Source organism: Haliaeetus leucocephalus, unplaced genomic scaffold (genome assembly GCF_000737465.1).
Source record: "Haliaeetus leucocephalus isolate CR32 unplaced genomic scaffold, Haliaeetus_leucocephalus-4.0 Scaffold657, whole genome shotgun sequence".
Lineage (NCBI taxonomy): Eukaryota > Metazoa > Chordata > Aves > Accipitriformes > Accipitridae > Haliaeetus > Haliaeetus leucocephalus.
In genome coordinates, this window is record NW_010973093.1 from 3,058,046 (window position 1) to 3,075,575 (window position 17,530).

Consider the following 17,530-nt stretch of genomic DNA (forward strand, 5'->3'; position numbering starts at 1 on the left):
GGGATGGTAATTATATTTCTTTTTAGGACACTGCTTTAGCAAACTACGTAACAGTTTGTCATGCACACTCCATTATTATTGCAGTATCCTTTTGGTGATGTTGATCTCTCTGACCAGGAGTACTTACTGGGGTGGAACATTTTGAAGGACATGCTATAATTAAAATATTGTGATGTGGCATTATTGCATAACTCAAGGACATGCCATTGTCACCTACCTAGAGTGTTGCAAGAACAAGATTTGTGAGTTTTATTCTAGCTGAGATTTTCCAGTGATTAACTACCACTCCCTTCTAAACTTCCAGTTCCTTTAAACTGAAAGATAAATTTTAACGCAACTGTTTGTTAATTAGGAGGAAACATGGGCGAGAGGAGTGGGTTGGTAAGGACTGGAAAGGAAGCGTGTGTTGAAGGTACGGATCAAAGAGGACTGCGTGCTTGTGTGTGAGGGCACGCATGTGTCTGTGTGTGTGTGCGTGCAAGAGGAAGTACAGAAACAGAGACTAAGTAAGTTGATTAGGCAGTGTGGATAAGAAATAAAAAATTTTGTAAATATTAAGTTAATAATTCAATGTCTTAATACACTTTTAATTGACTAGAGAGAGGATAACTCAAAACAATCCAATTTTCTGTGCTAAATTCCCAGAAGCTGGAAAAAATAATAAATCAAAACTGGAGTACCTTATTTTCATACAAGCTTTTCAGATTAACCCGACACTACTGTATGAAGAATAGTTGGCAGACTAAACGTAGCAATTTTAAGCAATACAGCTTTTTGTCATACTTCAATACATTAACTTCCCATATGAAAAAAGGTGCTTAAAACACTGTTCACCAACAAGAATTAATTATTGTAAAAACTTGCAAGAGTTAGTTTTTTCTCAAACTAAAATATTTCCCTCTCCTGTTGAAACTTTCTGCTGAAAGCTTAAACTGGTGCAGTAAATGCACCTGCTAGGAGTAACCTAGGCTTTTGAGAGAGCTGAAAAATGAACACTTCTGATTTACTTTTTAGATGTTAATATGAACACACTTTATTTGAAAAAAATGCTCTAAAGAAATGTACTTACCAGATACATAGATGTCTGAAACCTTCAAGGTGATCACTGTTGGTAAGCTGTAGCTGTCACTGCTGAGAGAGAAGTACCTGTTCTCTGCTTGATCTCTAAGTGAAACTGCAGGAGGTTGTTTCAGGGGGAGGGACTTAAGAAGTGTAGGAGTTGAGCCCTCGGGGTGTAGAGATGCACCTGATATTACTCCAGCCTGAAGCTACGATTCATTTGTTTGCGTCCACTGCTTTCATTCAGCATTACCTCAGCATCTAAGCTATCGAAGAGAGCTCTTGTCCCTTTTGTGCCCTCCAACAACCAAGTTTTACTCTGAACTGTAGTGTCTGTTCCTCTGAGTAGCAGTGTGCAATGTGGGGTCAAAAATGGCTTAGGTAATATACGGAGCTTTTAATATATTTAACTTTCGTAGAAGTGACTTGTGAGCAGCAGAATGGACTGTACACAGGGGTTAGCAAAGCTTAAAAAATAATAATTTTACTCTTTTTTTAGAGACTGTCATTTTTTATTGAATGCCTGTGTGGCTTTAATATTGTTGCTCTTTCCTTCCTCCCCCTCTCCATTTTTATTTAAATCTTTTTGTCCTTCATAAGTCTCCTTTCTGAAGGCGGGACTGAACTAACTCCAAGCTTGCTTGCCACAGGAACCTGCCAAAGCTTGCCTATAATCAACAGTCAAATATACAGATCCTGTAAATGGAAAGGAGTCACCTCAGTAAGAAATTGATTATCATGTCTATATGTTTGCTTAGGAGCTGTGAAATTGAATGGCGAAAGGAGAAAGTCAACTGATCATCCACTGATTAGTATTAGTACTTGCTTTTAGTTGCATTTTAGTTAGAGTTTATAAATGACAAATTTATTAGTGTATTTGCTAGTCATCTAGTGACATTGCTGAGTTGTTTAGTGAAAGATTAACCTCTTGCATACTGGTTGTTAAAAGGAAAATCATTTGATAGTTCTAGCTCTCTCTAAAAAACATTCCTGTTACTGAATGTAAAAACAAAGGGGGTTTTGGCTACTAATTCTAATGTTATTGAGATATTAAAATTTCTGTTCAAAACTGTTAAATTCAGCTGGATGAACATGATAACCGTCTTGTTTCACCCACTGCTCTATAGATAAGACAGCTGCAGATTACTGAAACTTTTAAATATAGAAATAGGATTAATTTTATACTTGGCAAAGGTATGATCTTTTGAATGAAAATTATTAAGGAAATTGTCACCTGGGTAAAAGTTTTTCAAAATCAATCTCTAAATAGTCTCTTAAAAATAATTTTAAAGGTGTGGCTTTTATCTTGATGGAATGACTTACAGACATCTACTTTCCTATCTAGGTAGGCAGATCACCATCCTTCCCCTTGCTATGCCAATGTAGTTTTCTGGAAAATATTTCTGAATATGAGCAATCACTAATTTTAAGGTAGAAAGGTGGCTCTTGTGTTTTGGTTTTGTTGTTTGTTTGGGTTTTTAAATTTTTTTTTATTATTATCTTCCTATAATGCAGCTTAGCAGTGTAAAAAGATGTCATATTACAGTCTAGTTTGTAAATCCTTTGGCTTTAGATGGATTAACAAGAGTGTTTGTAGTCCATCGTTCCTCCATTTAGTTGTAAAATGTTTTGAAGAAAAGTAGTGTATTAGAAAATTCTACCTGCAGAGAAAGATCTTGTAATGTCTGCATTCAGAAACATCTCTGAAAAGACCAAAAGAGAAAAGTCCTTTGCTTTCTCAACAGAAGATGTTATTCAGTAGTTCTCAGTCCGTAGAGAATAGCCTTTCTTTCCTGTCAATAAGTTTGTGTGCCATATCAATCTACATAACTGTCCTCATTTTTCTTCTGCAAATGTGGATCATTTTATGTTGTCTGTAGCTGAAGGAAGGTACCATCAGATTTCTATTTTTTGCATGTGATGGGGTGGAGGTAGGTTTCCTTGAATAGAATCAGATAGAATTAGATGAAATAAATTGCAATTTCTGGCATCTAGAGGAAGCTATTGAAGGACTCCTTTAATATAGGTGACTGAACTGGGATAAGAGGCAGTCAATATTTGAACTTTGATTTTATTTTTTCCCCCCTTCTCCCTATCCCACTTCCCTGATCTGGTATGTCGAGGGGAGACATGATGTCCAGTTGCTGCCTTGACCCAAGGAAAACAATATTTTACATCTAGCTACTTCCTGAAAGTTGCTATTAGTCAGATCAGCTGAAATCAGAGGTGAACAAAATAGAACTGGAAAAAAAAGAACAGCTAATGCAAATTCTCCTTTTCTTGGTGCTTGGATGGTATTCAAAAATTCAAATCTGGGGAAAAGATTCACTGGTGGACCGCAGAAAAGGAACGTGAGAGCTCCTGTTTGTGTATACTTCTAGAAGTAATAAATCTTAATTGCAGTGATACTGTTTCATCACTTATTTTTATTAACTCATTATACTTGCATCTTGAGTATTAGATAAACTGAACCCAGTCACTTGTTGGTAGCACCATTTTTAGTTTACCTGAGCACAAGTCAGATTAATTAAGAGCACCAGGATTGACATAGTAAAATTGGGATTTATTGATATTTTTCTCCCAAGTTGCTTTTTTTAAAGTGTGATTATTTTTGTATCTCTGGAGGGCTGAAGCTTTAGGTTTATATCTTCTTTGGTGCAGAAAATACTTCTTTGTTCTAAGTTCTATATAAGTATTGTTTAGCTGTAGTTGAGTTTCATAGGTTTAATTACTGTAGCATAAAAACTGCCATTCTATAAATCTTACAAACTTCCTGCTTCATGTTTTTATATGAATTTTGTGGCTCAGCTTTAGCACTAAACAGAAAACAAAATGTCACTAGCAGAAGCCATACATATAAATGGGATAAACTTAACCTATTCTTGGTACACTGCTTACCTAATTTTTATTTTCCTTTTGCACTTCAAAATTCCATTTCCTAGGTGTATGAAAGAGTGCCGAATGTTGCTCTGGTCAGTTATCAACGCCTCTGTTGATCAGATAATTTTCATTTTCTGCCCTAATGCAAAGAATGGTCCTGGTGTCTGGGTTGTTCTGCTCTTTTGACTTTACCTCGTAATAGTCAGAACTCTGATACTAGCTTTCAGAGAATGTCCACTCGTTGTCAGTCATCAACAATGTTTCCATATCTTTCTAGAGATGCCTTACAAATTAATGAACTAATTAGTTATTCCAAGAAAGAAGAACTATCATAGGTAAATGTGAATAATCTCGTGTAGTTGAACACTGATAGTCATGGAGCTAGTGAAGCTTAGCTTGCCATATAAAGGAAACATCTTAGAATTGTGTGATTGGCAATATTCACTTCTATCTTTGTCATCTTAGTTATGTATCTAGATGTGTGGCTTTGAACTAAATGTTCAAGACAGTCCTTTTGGAAGAATGTCTTCCAGTCCTTCAGACAGGAAGGGGGCAAATGTATTTGAATATAATTGCTGTAACTCATGCTGTGCCCGAAAACATTACATGATTCTTGTACAATATTCTCATAATTATTTTCTTCCATCCCATATGAATAGTTATTAGTCTTAATGCTTTTCGAATAACACCTTTGAAATGTGCCTTTGTTTTTCATAACGATTCCAGTCCCTGACTTCGGAGATATGTCTGGGCAGATTACCTTGCTGATGTTTGTGAGCCACTTGTTCATGATTACTAGAGCAAATTATTTGTATGGGAAAAGAATAAAAGCTCAGCAGTTAATAGTAACTGCAGATCATATTTTTAGATATTTATTGTGGCCTGTACTGTTCGTGTTTGGCCTGGAACTAGGATGATATTCCTTCTAGTTCCCATCCTCGCCCTTGGGCACTGAAACACCTTGGGGGAAGTAGGTAACATCACAAATTGACACTGTGGGCAAAACTATGAACTGTTTATAAGAAGGTTTTTTTTTAATAGTCATTCTTTTCATTGCCAGTCATTCTAGCAGAGATGTAAAATGTACCTTTCTTCAGTTTCTACTTGATGCTCTGGTTATAATTCCCTTTTAAAATTTATTATTTTTGAAGTGTTTTTCATGCAGAATATTTTTTCCTTTTCTGCTTTGATTTTAAGACTTAAGCCAGAGACTCTAAGACAGTTCTCTCACCTAGATGAAGTTTTTCTTGTTGAATCCAGTAGTAGGACCTGAGTTGTGTCATGTGCAGTTCTAATATATATTAAGTCAGTCCCACACATTTTTCTTCAAGGCATAATTGGCGTTGTGCTGCTGTGATGCCGCTCTGACAAAGAGAGCAGTGAGGTATATAATGAATACTCCTAGACTCAAAATATTCTTAGCTTTCAGTTATTCTTTGAAACATGTCAAATTTTATAAAGATTTATATGCTTACTATATGTTGTCTACTATTTAAATAAATTTTAAAAGTGGGGAATATAAACCAGCAAGTGAAATCTGATGTTTTATTCCATTAAAAAAATACTAACTTTGCAGTTCTTGAACTGCAGTTTGTCTGTTATGTTTTGGAGTTCAAAGTTACATGTTACCATTTAGCTGTAAAATTTCAGTTGTTTTTAGAACAGGTCATGAAGCTAAATTTGCATGTAGGGAAAACTACCCTCCACCCCCCCCACCCCCCCCCAATGGCCAGAAGTAATTTAAAATCTTATGATCTGATGATGTATTTGTGTGAATTTCTACATTTGGAATTGCAGCACTCCTAAATGAAACATTTCTTACTGTACAGCATATGTTAGGGCCAAAAACTTATATTTCAGTGTGGTTTCAGTATGATTTCACATCTTTTGTTTTGTGCTGTATTTGTGGTTTTGTAGGCTTCAGACTATTATTTATAGGGGGTTTTTATTTAATTGGGTGGGGATAAATACTAAACAAACAAGAGAATCCTAGTTTACTTGAATTTCTGGTTTGCTTGTGAAAGGACGTTATTAAAATTTCTCTTGATGACAGCATAGTATAAACTTTCTAGCTAATAAGGTGTGTCATATATAGGAACATGAAACTTCCTAGGCGTTCTTAATATGTCAGTGGTGAGATTAAAAGTGTTCTGGTGTTAAACTCTCTCAGTGGCTTGCTGACCACTGAATAGTTGCAGCTGTATCTGCTAAATGGCTAGGAGCCTAAACTTTCTCTACTTAAACACCAGAAAAAGTCTCTTAAATGAAATCAGCGGTAGAACTATTAGTGTTTCACAGTCAAAGATAACTTGCTCTTTTTTTTTCATTTGTTTGTTGTGCGTTATGTGGTCCTATTTTTACTGTAAAATCAGGTATGTTTAAAGTAAGGTTGGAAACATTTGCATCTCTGAAGAGTAAGAAAAGGAAGCCAGGGAAAGAAGATTGGAGGAGCTGCATGGTTACACTTGCAATGAATTAGTGCTTATTTTGGGAGGATTCCAGCCAGAAAGACATTGTTTTTGATCTGCCTGTCTTTTTATATACCCTTACCTATTCACAGTGAATAGACTGAAGCAATCTAACAATCCCTCTCTCCTTTTTTAATTGTGGCAACAATAAAAGCAACATTTAAACAGAAGGCCACAATGCTGATGAAATACACAGATAATGGCTAATTCAGAAGTCTGCTAGTGGTGGGTCAATGCAAGTGATCCAAATCTTAAATTTGACTTTTTAAATCTTGGAACAAATAGAAAGGGTAGAAGTAGAGAGAGTGGAAAAAACCAATGCGTGAAGAACCAGAATTTATTTCTTCTGATTATAAATAACCTTCAGAATAAAAGGAGAAACATAGTGTGAGAAGAAAGTGGGGAGCATTGAGGTCTACAGTTAAGTACTGCAGTTAGTGAGGGGGCTGAGAGATTTGAGAGGGGACTTGGCAGTTTATGTTGTCTTGGGATTCAGTGACAAAATTAGTATGCTTTTTACCTTTTCAAAGAGGTCAGACACAATGCTACCGGTATCCAAAAAGACTCTGGCTTAGGGAAATACTTTGTGTATTATTTGTGCTGAATGATAAGCACATTTTTTAAACGGTTGCTTCAGTTGACATTTTTTCTTTGTTTTAAAAATGTCCTATTGTCAAGTATATTTTTGGTGAAAAGTTTGTATTAAATGTCTCTCGTGCTGTCAGAAAGTTTCAAATAGATGCAGCTAAGCTCAATAGCAGATGCTATGGTTTTGAAAGAATATCTGTATGCATGACTTCTCTGTCTGCAATTTTAAAATTCCCTCAGCTTCTGTTGCAAATATCTTATTGATTTGGTTAGAGTGGATACATGCCCTGTGATAGTACCGGATTATCTGTGTTCTGGTGCAGAGAATGCTTGCATATTTGCTAGTATTGATAAGAGATTGGATTCCTGTATATTTTACCTGAGAGTACAGAGAATGGTGCTTCCTGATATTTATATATAGCTTGATATACTTAAAAAAAAAACAACACCAAACAAAGTCTGAAAAACTCTACACACAATGAAAAAAGGAGCATTTTTGCTTGTCCAATTTCACTGTGCCATTTATTAAAAGAAGAAAAACCAAAAAGTAAAAACAATACTGTTTTCAAGTGTGTTCTAGAAAGAGGTTTAACTTGGACTAAGATTTAAATAGGCCTATAGAAATCTACTATGTAACTTCCTAAACTTGTTCACATACTGTGTTTTTAAGGATCACCTTCTGTGTTTTCATATTCCAGAATTAGTTGCTTGATACTGATTTGTAGCTGCCAGGGTTTTTGGAGGACGATGCATCAGGAAGTCAGGCTTCTGAAATGTGTTAGTCTATTCTGTAGCGGTAGTTAACCATGAGGCTTTTGGCAAGGTTCTAGGTACTTTTCATCATAGATACAGGAAGAAATGAAAAAAAGATCTACCTGTCTTTGGTGGACTCTGAGAAAATAGAGAACGCCCAAACCTGAAAGGCTGGTTACAGAAGAATTCCTTTTCTCTAACACCCAGGTGAACTTTAAAAATGATGCATGGTCTTGAGAATAGTATTTTTAAAAGTTATAATGCATATGTCACTGTAATAGTTTTCAAATTAGCAAGGAAGCATTATAAATAGTGCAGATTTTTTTTTTTTCCACTAGCCAGCAGGTATGAGCAAGAATAAATGCCATAGCTGAAGCCGTAGCAGGAAAGGTCCCTCCCCCAGCGCAACTGGGAAATGGTATAAATACTAATCAGGGAATAAATGACAATGAATTGCTTCTAGCTTTTTCACTGTAGGGTTTATCTCAGTGTTGCACAACCTTAGCCTAAAGGTTGGGGTTTTTTTGGTGATTTTTCTTTTCTGACATGCAGTGTTAAAAGTTTACGAAATTTTATACTCCTTCAGAGTAAGTAATTCGTTTGCTTAGTAGGATTCCTTCATAAGCCTGTTTCTTCGTGTCCTTAAACTGCAGTTTGCTCCTGGTTAAGTTAAAGGAAGAGCTCTGTTAGCTGTAAACCTGTATGAAGGTCTCTAGTTATGGCCTTGGGTGTTAGTGGGTAGATGAATCCCCAAAATACTCAGTACTCTGTGCTTCAGAGAAGCTAGATCAATACTGTCTTAGGTCAGCTGCAGGTCTTTCAATGTAGCCAGCTAGGGGAGCTTAAATATTTTGAGTTTTTATGGCTGCATTAGATAATGATGTTGAGATAGACTGGCCAAAATCTAGATCTGTCTGCTTCCTCATTGGCCCCTTGCCATACTCAGAAGCTCACACTAACTTCAGTGTTGTAGCACTTCTGCAAACCTGCCATTAGTTTATTGAAGAAGATACCTTGGAAATGACAGCCAGCATCCATTTCTTTTAAATACTGTAATTAATATGACTGGTATCAAACAGTAAGTCTTTGATAGAGATGTAGTTAGAATGTAGTTCTTTAGGGCAACATCCAACTTAACCGACAATCCCTTCTCTCTGCCTGAAAGCCAGTCTTTGCATTACATATTTTCCTCCCTCAGCAGTGAGGCAGACAACAATCTTCTTTGCTGCCTAGCTGTGATTCATTGCTAGAGCAGGTCTTACCTGTGTGCTGACTGAGATAGGTCCATGGAAAAAAAAAATCACGTGATCATATAATTAAAGACTCTCTTAATTCATTACGTAGTGAGAGACTGAACTGAGATTGCAACCAGACAGACACAGCCCTTCATAGTCACGGGTTAGAAAATGCTTATTTGGTTTGTGGATATGCATATATATAGCTTCATATACGTGGGTCAGTATTAAGAATTGTGAGAAAGTTATGGCAGCTTAAGAGACTTCAGCTGTTAAATTCTCACATATCTTCTGAGCATGCATGAATTGTGATACTCTTTCCTTCTTCCCTGGCAAACTCCTAACTGGGTCAGAATGGGGTGCAGGAATGAGAGAAGAGAGGCCACCTGTTGACAGTTGTAGGCACTTGCCCTACAGGATGCAATGTTAGAGCATTTCACAGAAACACTGAGAATTTTTCGACAGGCAAAGCAGCATGTGCATTTTCTGATCCTCACTGGCTAATTTATCTTCTGGATGAAATAGTCCTTTAAGAGTAAATTCTGAAGCAGACAGCTTGTACAGAAAATGAGAACAAATCATAAATGTTTGGCAGAACTTTAAACAAATATTTATTTCTGATAATGAGCCTAACCTGAAATTATCTATGTTTGCATCCGTGTTGATATATTAAATATTAGTATAACAGCCCTAATGAAGTTATGATTAGGACCTGCCTCTTTTTCTAAAAGATGTTAGAGTGCCATGTAAGAGCATGTGGTCTCAAATCTGAAATTCTTTACACTGAAAAGCCAGAGTTCTTTTTTTAGCATATGAATGATAGTGATAGGTATGCTATTTAAAACATGGGAAGCTGACATACTGTAGGTATGGCTGTTTACAATTTTTTTTATGCCTGAGGCTCACAAAGTGGATGAACGTACCGAAGGATACTTCTGCAATGAGTTAGTTTCGTTGAAGAAAAATTTGAAGAATAAAATTATTCTTTGTACTGATATTTATAAGTGTGCTTAAACGTCATGATTAATTAATTGTAATGTTCTTAGCTGCTCCTACAGTGACATTGTGTACAATACTTCCTTCAGTAATAGCAGACATCCTTTTTTTTCTGGTAGTATTTTTTCTTAATGTTTTATAATTCTAAAATAGAAGGTTTTGCACTATATTACTTTTGAATTGAGAAGGCTTCTCTGCATAAAGGCTTCATACCAAAATTTAAGACTTATCTAAGAGGTAACATTAGCTTAATCTGTTTTAAGAGTGGCATATTTTAGTTTTAAACTAAATTTAGAGAGTTCTTAATTAACTTGAGATCCAGTGAAAATCTGTTTTAAATGAAATAGAGTTGTCATGAAATTTTGCAATTTTCTTGTGGAGACAAGACCTAAGGCGAAGGAACAGGTTTTTGTTGTTGTTTGTTTGTTTGTTTGTTTGTTTAATTGCTGTATTTGTATGTTTTAGATGATAAACGTTGCAATAAATTTAAAAAAATGACAATCTGAAGTTAAAGTAACATAGGGCTCCTGATGGTATGTGTTATAGTCTAGGTTTGTGTAAAGTATGTTTTTAAAGGCACTTTTTAATAGGAATAGTATGAGGCATTTTCTATTTACATACATGTGACCTTTCAAAATACAATGTCTTCCATGAGTTTTCTTAACTAGGTGTTCAGTGTCTATCACCTGCACCTGAAAGGTGCTAAGCATCTGATTGTTTAAAACCTGTCTCTAAAAAGTAAAATATCTGTGCAACCTGTCTCCAGTATGAGAAAAAAATCCTGTTGTTTGTAATGCTTTGAAGCCAGAAGTTGTTTCTTTATTTTCACAAGGCTTGAGCAAAGACCTGTGTTGCAACCTGTAGTTATGTAGTTAGGTAAGGCAGGGTGGAGTGTAACAGGTGCTTATTAATACCTCTAGGCTACAGGTAAAGGTGACTGTATTTTCTTGAGTGTTCATAGACCTAAACAGGTGGATATTGTTTTAATAATTAGGTTGAGAGTGGACACTATTTATTCTCTGTTTTTAATGGCAAACTTCTAGTGTAGATCTATGAAAGAAATGGTACCTTTTAAAGTTAAGTAACAATTCAGGTAATCTCCTTGTTGTATCTCCTGGCCTCCTACTTTTAAATAAAAAAGGTATGTTCATAATTTCAGAAATAAAGAAATTTGTCTCTGCCCTTCCAAACTAAAATAAGTTTCTTCTGGATTTTTTTTTTTTTTAATAAATTGGTTTTAGGTATGAATTCAACATGATCTTAAATCTGAAAAATTGAAACAGTACAGAGCAGCACAGTACAACACTGTGACTATACTGAATATCTGAGAGGTGATTATAATGGTGAAATGAAATTGCATAACATGCAAAATGCAGAAGCAGACTACAAAGCTTTGAATGTCATTGCTGCTTTGTGTATCAAACAACGCTTTAGAAGAGCATGAATGTGAACAGTTTTAAATCAGAGAAAAATGTTAAATAAAATTTAACTTAGTATTTTGTGTGTAGACTGAAGATGAAAAGTGTACATGAGCTAATGTGAACACAGAGTCTGTCAAACTGTGGATTAGGAAGGTCTTTTCTAAGATATTTCAGTTACAGAGGACTAAATACTACAGATGGTTTTGCCTGTATTGCTCCTTCATGACTTCCTTCAGCCAGGCTCTTCTGACACTGTAGAAAGCCACAGCAGAAAAAAAACCTGCATTGTGTTTGAAGAACTCTAGGGTAAAGAATGAAGTGAAACCTGGAATTTTTGATATTGTTTCTTTTGGGTTTTTATGACTCCTAAATACCAACAGGAAATGTAATGCTGGACCCACTTTTTCAAACATGCCAACATTTGTCAGGAGCAATTTTTATATGTTATTTCCCATAGTCCACAAGTAAATATTTGACCAGTGATAGCATGAAAACTTTAACAGATGACCCCTAGATGAGCATTTCCCTTCTTGTTATCATTGTTGTATTTATATTTACTTAGCCCTTACTGCTGCATACTTCACCTTGTTTTCCCTGTTTCTCCCACCTTCTAAATGTCTACTTTTGTATCCTTCCTCTTCTTTAACCCTCTTTGCTCTTCAGACTTTGCAGTCATGTTGTTTCTCTTGTAGCAGCAACGCTTTGAGTCCTAGACACAGGAGTAGGACATCAAAGAGGTGTGAGTCCAAAGGCCTGCTGCAAGATAATAGGGAAAGCTTGAGCTGCTCAGAGTAACAGTGCTGCTGTTCCTGGCGTTTTCTTAGTAACTGCTGTTACAGACCCGGGCAGCATCACTTCTGTGTTAGACTGACCCTAATAAGCCAGGTGCTATTTGGTATTGTCCCTACTATTTGGGAAATTAATGCCCTGAATTGAAAAAACATGGTTTGTATCATCTGTATGAAAGAAAAAATGTGAACAGCTGCTTGTGGGTCCTTCTTCCACATTTCCTTCAGTGCATGGAGAGATGAGAGTGCACTCACAGCTGTCTAAAGTAGCTGGAGTAATCACCCCATGCTGAAGGAAATTTGCAGCAGCTTTGCAAAATTGCCTTTGGCATCTGTTTTAAGTGTTCCTGTAGAACCAGCAAATTCCATTTTTTTTTCATCAGTTGATGCAGCATTTTTCAGAACAAGCTAGTCAACATTTTTAAAGATTTTTATTGCAGTTTCTTTCGGAACTGGGAAGTGCCCAAATACCCATCCATCTTTGCTGTATCATTGTTCCTGAATGGGAATTGCTTTTTTTCCCATGTAGTGCTTGTGCTCCTAATAGTCATATCTTGTCCATCCCTCTGATTACTGCTTTATTTTCTTTAGTAGGTTAAAATGAATTTAAATGGCATTTTAACACTTCCCTTCTCCAGTTGTGGTGCATATTTTTTTGTTTAAAGTAGCAGGCATACAGTGATGAACTGTACGTTGAAGTTTAATTATTTTCTGATTATATCCACTCAAGGATATCCAGGCACAGTTTGCTAATGAAATACAGCCTTTTGACAAGTATTTTCTAAGGAAAAAAGATGCATTCGATAAACTTGATACAAGAAAGAGAATCAGGAGAGAAATTATTTCTTTTTTTTCTCTAGAGGCTGTTGTTTCTACAGACATTATTCATTTATTAAAGACATGCCATCTGGAGAAAGATGTATTCAAATTATATATCTGGATTTGCAAATACCAAAAGAAGGCCCTCTGGGGAGCCTTGCATATATATAGTATTTCATAAACTGTGGCAATATATTACTACAACTGGGTAAGAGTATTCTTCTTTAAGTTTTTGGAAGCTCTCTTATCTGTAGAAAAACATTATTGACTTCTGCAGTTTTGATGGGGATATAAGCATGAAAGTGAAATTCTTAATCTACTTGTTTTCCCAAGCTTTTTTTCGTTACTTCCTTATAATAACAGTACCTGTGTTTATAAAGCCTTTGTGATAAGATTCTGGGATCTTAATTTGCCTTTACTCCTCTTTTACTACTCTGCTTGCTCTGTTTTCCTCAATATGATTAAAAAAAAAAAGAAAATAAAGAAAAAAAAGAAGAGCTGTCGTGTACTGTTGACCCACTGTGGTTGCAGTGCTCAGCCTGGGCTTACGCTCTGTGCAGCTGCATTTCCTCTGGAGCTCCCTCAATAGAATGTGGCACAGAGACATATGTTATATTGATGTCTGTAGCTTTTAGGCCTTTATTGGCTAAACCATACTCAATCCAAAGTTTGTCAGGTTGTCCATTAAATCAAGAAACAATGCTTGATACATTCATTTCTAAGAGCTGCCTTGGATAAGATGGCTATCATATCAGTTGATTTTTGGATCATGATTTGTTTAATGAACACAGGTAATGCTACTCTTTTCCGAGAATGGGATGTCATGAGACAGCATTTTCGAATTTGGGCATTAGAATCAATTTAAGTGCATTTTGAGTACATTTGGAAGTGCAGTGCATGATTCCATATTGCTGTTTAGGTTGCAAATATCTCCTCGTTTATTTCCTCACTGTCTAACGAAAACAAATGTGTTGGTGAAATTGATATAATTAACATGACTGATAGAAAAAAAAAAAAAACATTGATGACTTTTTTTTTTTTTTTTGGTGTACTGTTTTCCTTCATCAAAGGCTTCTGGTCTTGCATGAAATCATTCCGTGCTGGTGAACAGGCATGTAGTCATCACTGTTGTTTTGGATGTCTAAGCAGAAATGAGAATAAAGCCCACCTGTTTGCATTTCTAGGTTACATTGCAGTTTTATACATATTCTGTCTTTATGATCTGTGCACTTTGGCAGTGCTGATAGGTTCAAGCTTAAAACACTGCACTGAAGTCACTCAAAGTAGCAGCTCTATGGGGAATAAAATATCATGGTTTACTTGTTTGTCATAATTTTTGCATTAAGCATGTGTCCTAGTTTCAGCTGGGATAGAGTTAACTGTCTTCCTAGTAGCTGGTGCGGTCACTTTGCTTTAAGATTATACAAAAACTGTGCTTAAGTCCCTTTCAAGATTGGTATGCTGATGATTCACAAGCATTGTTAATTAAGAAGAACTTGTCATAGGACTTCTACTATGATAAATGTCGCCTGCTAATAGATGGATACTGATTATTTTATGGTAGTTACAATACTGTATTTCTTAAGAATTTTTTTTTATGATCATAGATGCTGCTGTAATACTTAAAAGTCCACTACTTTCAAAAATGGACACTTTAAAATTTTGCATTTTAAAATTACTTTGGCTTTGAACATCTATCACTGAGTGATAAAGGATATCAATGTTACTTCTCATGTAACCCACTTCCTTTAATTATCATTGAATTATATGTGAAGGAAATAAAAAAATAAACTGCTACTGCCAAAGAAGCAAAATAGTGTATTAAAAAACCCAGCTCTTTCTAATCACAAAATTAGCACACATTAAGACCCATGCTTTCTTTTCTTTCGGAACGCACAACTCCACCCTGTGTCTTTTCTCTAATAATCACTGAATGCTCTCATACCTTTTTTTTGGTTCACTGTATGGTCCTAATTGTTGCTTTTGTACTTTTTTTTAATTTAACAGTTGTTCCTGTCATTTTGAAAGCGCTGACATATGACGAGAAGAGGGGGGCATGCAGCGTGGGTTCCAACGTGAGAGATGCAGCATGCTATGTTTGCTGGGCCTTTGCTCGTGCTTACGATCCTGCAGAACTGATACCATTTATTAGTCAGATTTCAAGGTAAGTTGTGGCAAAAAGAAACTGAGCTATTTACAGTTAATTTTTAAAATCTATTCAAAATTAGGAAGGAGCTAGAAGTTAATCTAATAGTCTAATTCTGTATCTTCTAGAAGTTAATGATCTACGAGTCTAATGCTCTATCTTTAAGAAATTTAAAATTACATATTGACCAAAAGTGATACATCTATTTAGGGGAAATACCTTCATGGTTAAAAAGTAGCCAGTGTGTCTCATATAACATGAATGAAATTAATTCATCTCTGGATTTTGTTTGCCAAGGAATGGATATTTTTGTTTCTCTGTGACAATTTTTAATAAAGTTCACTGATTCATGCTAACAGATATGCTGAATATCTTAAAGCATTGAATATAGGTGGGATGACGATGATGTAAACAGTACCGTTGGCTTTCTGTGTAATTGTTGAAGTCTAAAATTTCTTTCTGTTGTGGTATGATGCAGTTTAACTTTTCGGATTGAAATGCATTTAAATATTTCCTTATCAAGTGTGATGACTTAATTTCCTTCTGTTTACCTGTCATAAGAAAACCAAAGAAAAATCCAAAGAAATGCAATGTAAGAAGATTCAAAGAAATTAGGAGAGCATTGGGATGTGGGGGGCAGTCATCTGTTGTCTGCTTAATGACCTGCTTTATGGTTAGCTCAGCAAACAGATTGAGGAAGTTTAAGAAGATTTGGTTTCTGTTTCAAAAGACTTTCAAAAGCAAAATTTTCAAAAGATTTTCAAATGAAAACCTGTGATACTGCAATGGTGGACTAGAACTTGGTGCAGCTTTTCACTTAATACTGATGATATTTTTGCAGATACAAATTAGTTTTACCTTTTTTCTTTCATCTCATGCTTTTCCTCCTATTTGCTTGTGGGATTCTCTCTTTAGCATTTAGTCTTTTTGTTGGCAGCACACTGGCTGACATTTTGAGGTGTCTTTAACGGGTGATTTGCACTGCAAACACAAAGAGGTAGCTTCTAACAGTTTCTTGGCAGGCTTTTAGTACAACCATTGATAGGAGCAACTCAGACATCTTTGTCTCCATCGGAGGAGTTTTGATCAGTAGTCATTTAGTATTATCTTTTTTTAAAAAAAAAAAAAAGTTTGGATTATACAGTGGTTTGTGGTCCTGGATATCTGTTTCAACTTCTAGAGACTGACGGAACTATTTCAATCTCATCCAAAAAGCCTGTTTTGGAAACACAGGATTACTTAACTTAGCTCATCAGGTTCCCAAAGAATATGTAATTTTTTCTTTCCTCTTTAAAACTTGTTTTTAAAGTTCTTTGGGACAGTATGTAAGACCTACATGTCCATTTTTATTCCTTCATCCTTGTATCCCCACTTTCCAGTGCTGGTCCTTTAATGCAGCGTCACACAACAGTGTCTCTTATCTGTGTGGTACTTGCTCCTGGGGTTTTTTGAGACCTTGATAAAATCTTTCTGTCTAAGAACTTGCTGTCAAATTTCTTCAGGCCAAACGCTGTTTTTCTTTTTTTTTAAGCTGTCATGTCTTTTCTCTGAAGTGAGCAGAAAAAAAATTCTAAGACATCTTAGCCTTTTCTCTCTGATAAAGCAGCCTCATGTTTTGATGATGTTTCATGTACAATAGTGTAGATACTAAAGGAGAGGAGTCTTGTAACACCAAGCTGTGCTAGAACATGATGCCATCCACTGTCTCTGGATGACTTTCAGAGAGTGTGGTGCACCAGAACACACCTGCTTCAGTTAAGCATGCTAGAAACAGTGATACTTGCCATAGTAAGTTATTAAAGAAATATTTTATTTTGAAGGATCATATTTAATTCCCTTCTAGCTGAGTTCATGGTAAATTATATATAGTATGAAATTCTTAACATAAAGGTACCTAAAGATGCGTTTGCACAGTGAAATAATGATGTGATTACATCTTGGGTTGTATTTCCTATTTTTAATCTAACCAGCACGAGCAATGGTAGCAACGAAGACACAGTGACACTCATGACCAGAATGCTAACAAATGTTTCTAGCAGGCTGTTACCAGCTGTGCAGATTTATTTACTGCTATCTTTTAACTTGCAGGAATACATTTATATTCTCACTGCGAGCAAATCTTCAGGATGAGAGTAGCCATACCAATACTAAAGTCTGGTTCAAAACTGGTCCTTTTTGTAGATTTGGTCAGCAGCCTTATGAAAATAAGTCCTCTGCTTCCATCCTCTGACTTAGTTGAACAACTTTAAGGTTTCTTTTAAGGTCTGGCAAGCTTGTTCCTTGTGAAACTTAAAAAGGCCTAAGTGTGAGTGTGTAAGCCTTGTATTTATCAGAATTCTGATCTGTTCTGTTTATGAGTATTTTTCTTCTACTCATG

The 17,530-nt window shown here is 35.7% G+C and overlaps 1 protein-coding gene across 1 annotated transcript in view; it reads left to right on the forward strand.

Annotated features, from left to right (window-relative positions):
* The window catches only part of TBCD (tubulin folding cofactor D), a 115,791-nt gene that overhangs the window by 39,570 nt on the left and 58,691 nt on the right, over positions 1-17,530 (forward strand). The window contains exon 14 of the mRNA XM_010579427.1: positions 15,015-15,171. Within this exon, the coding sequence (XP_010577729.1) occupies positions 15,015-15,171 (157 nt within the window). The remainder of the gene's footprint in view (positions 1-15,014; positions 15,172-17,530) is intronic.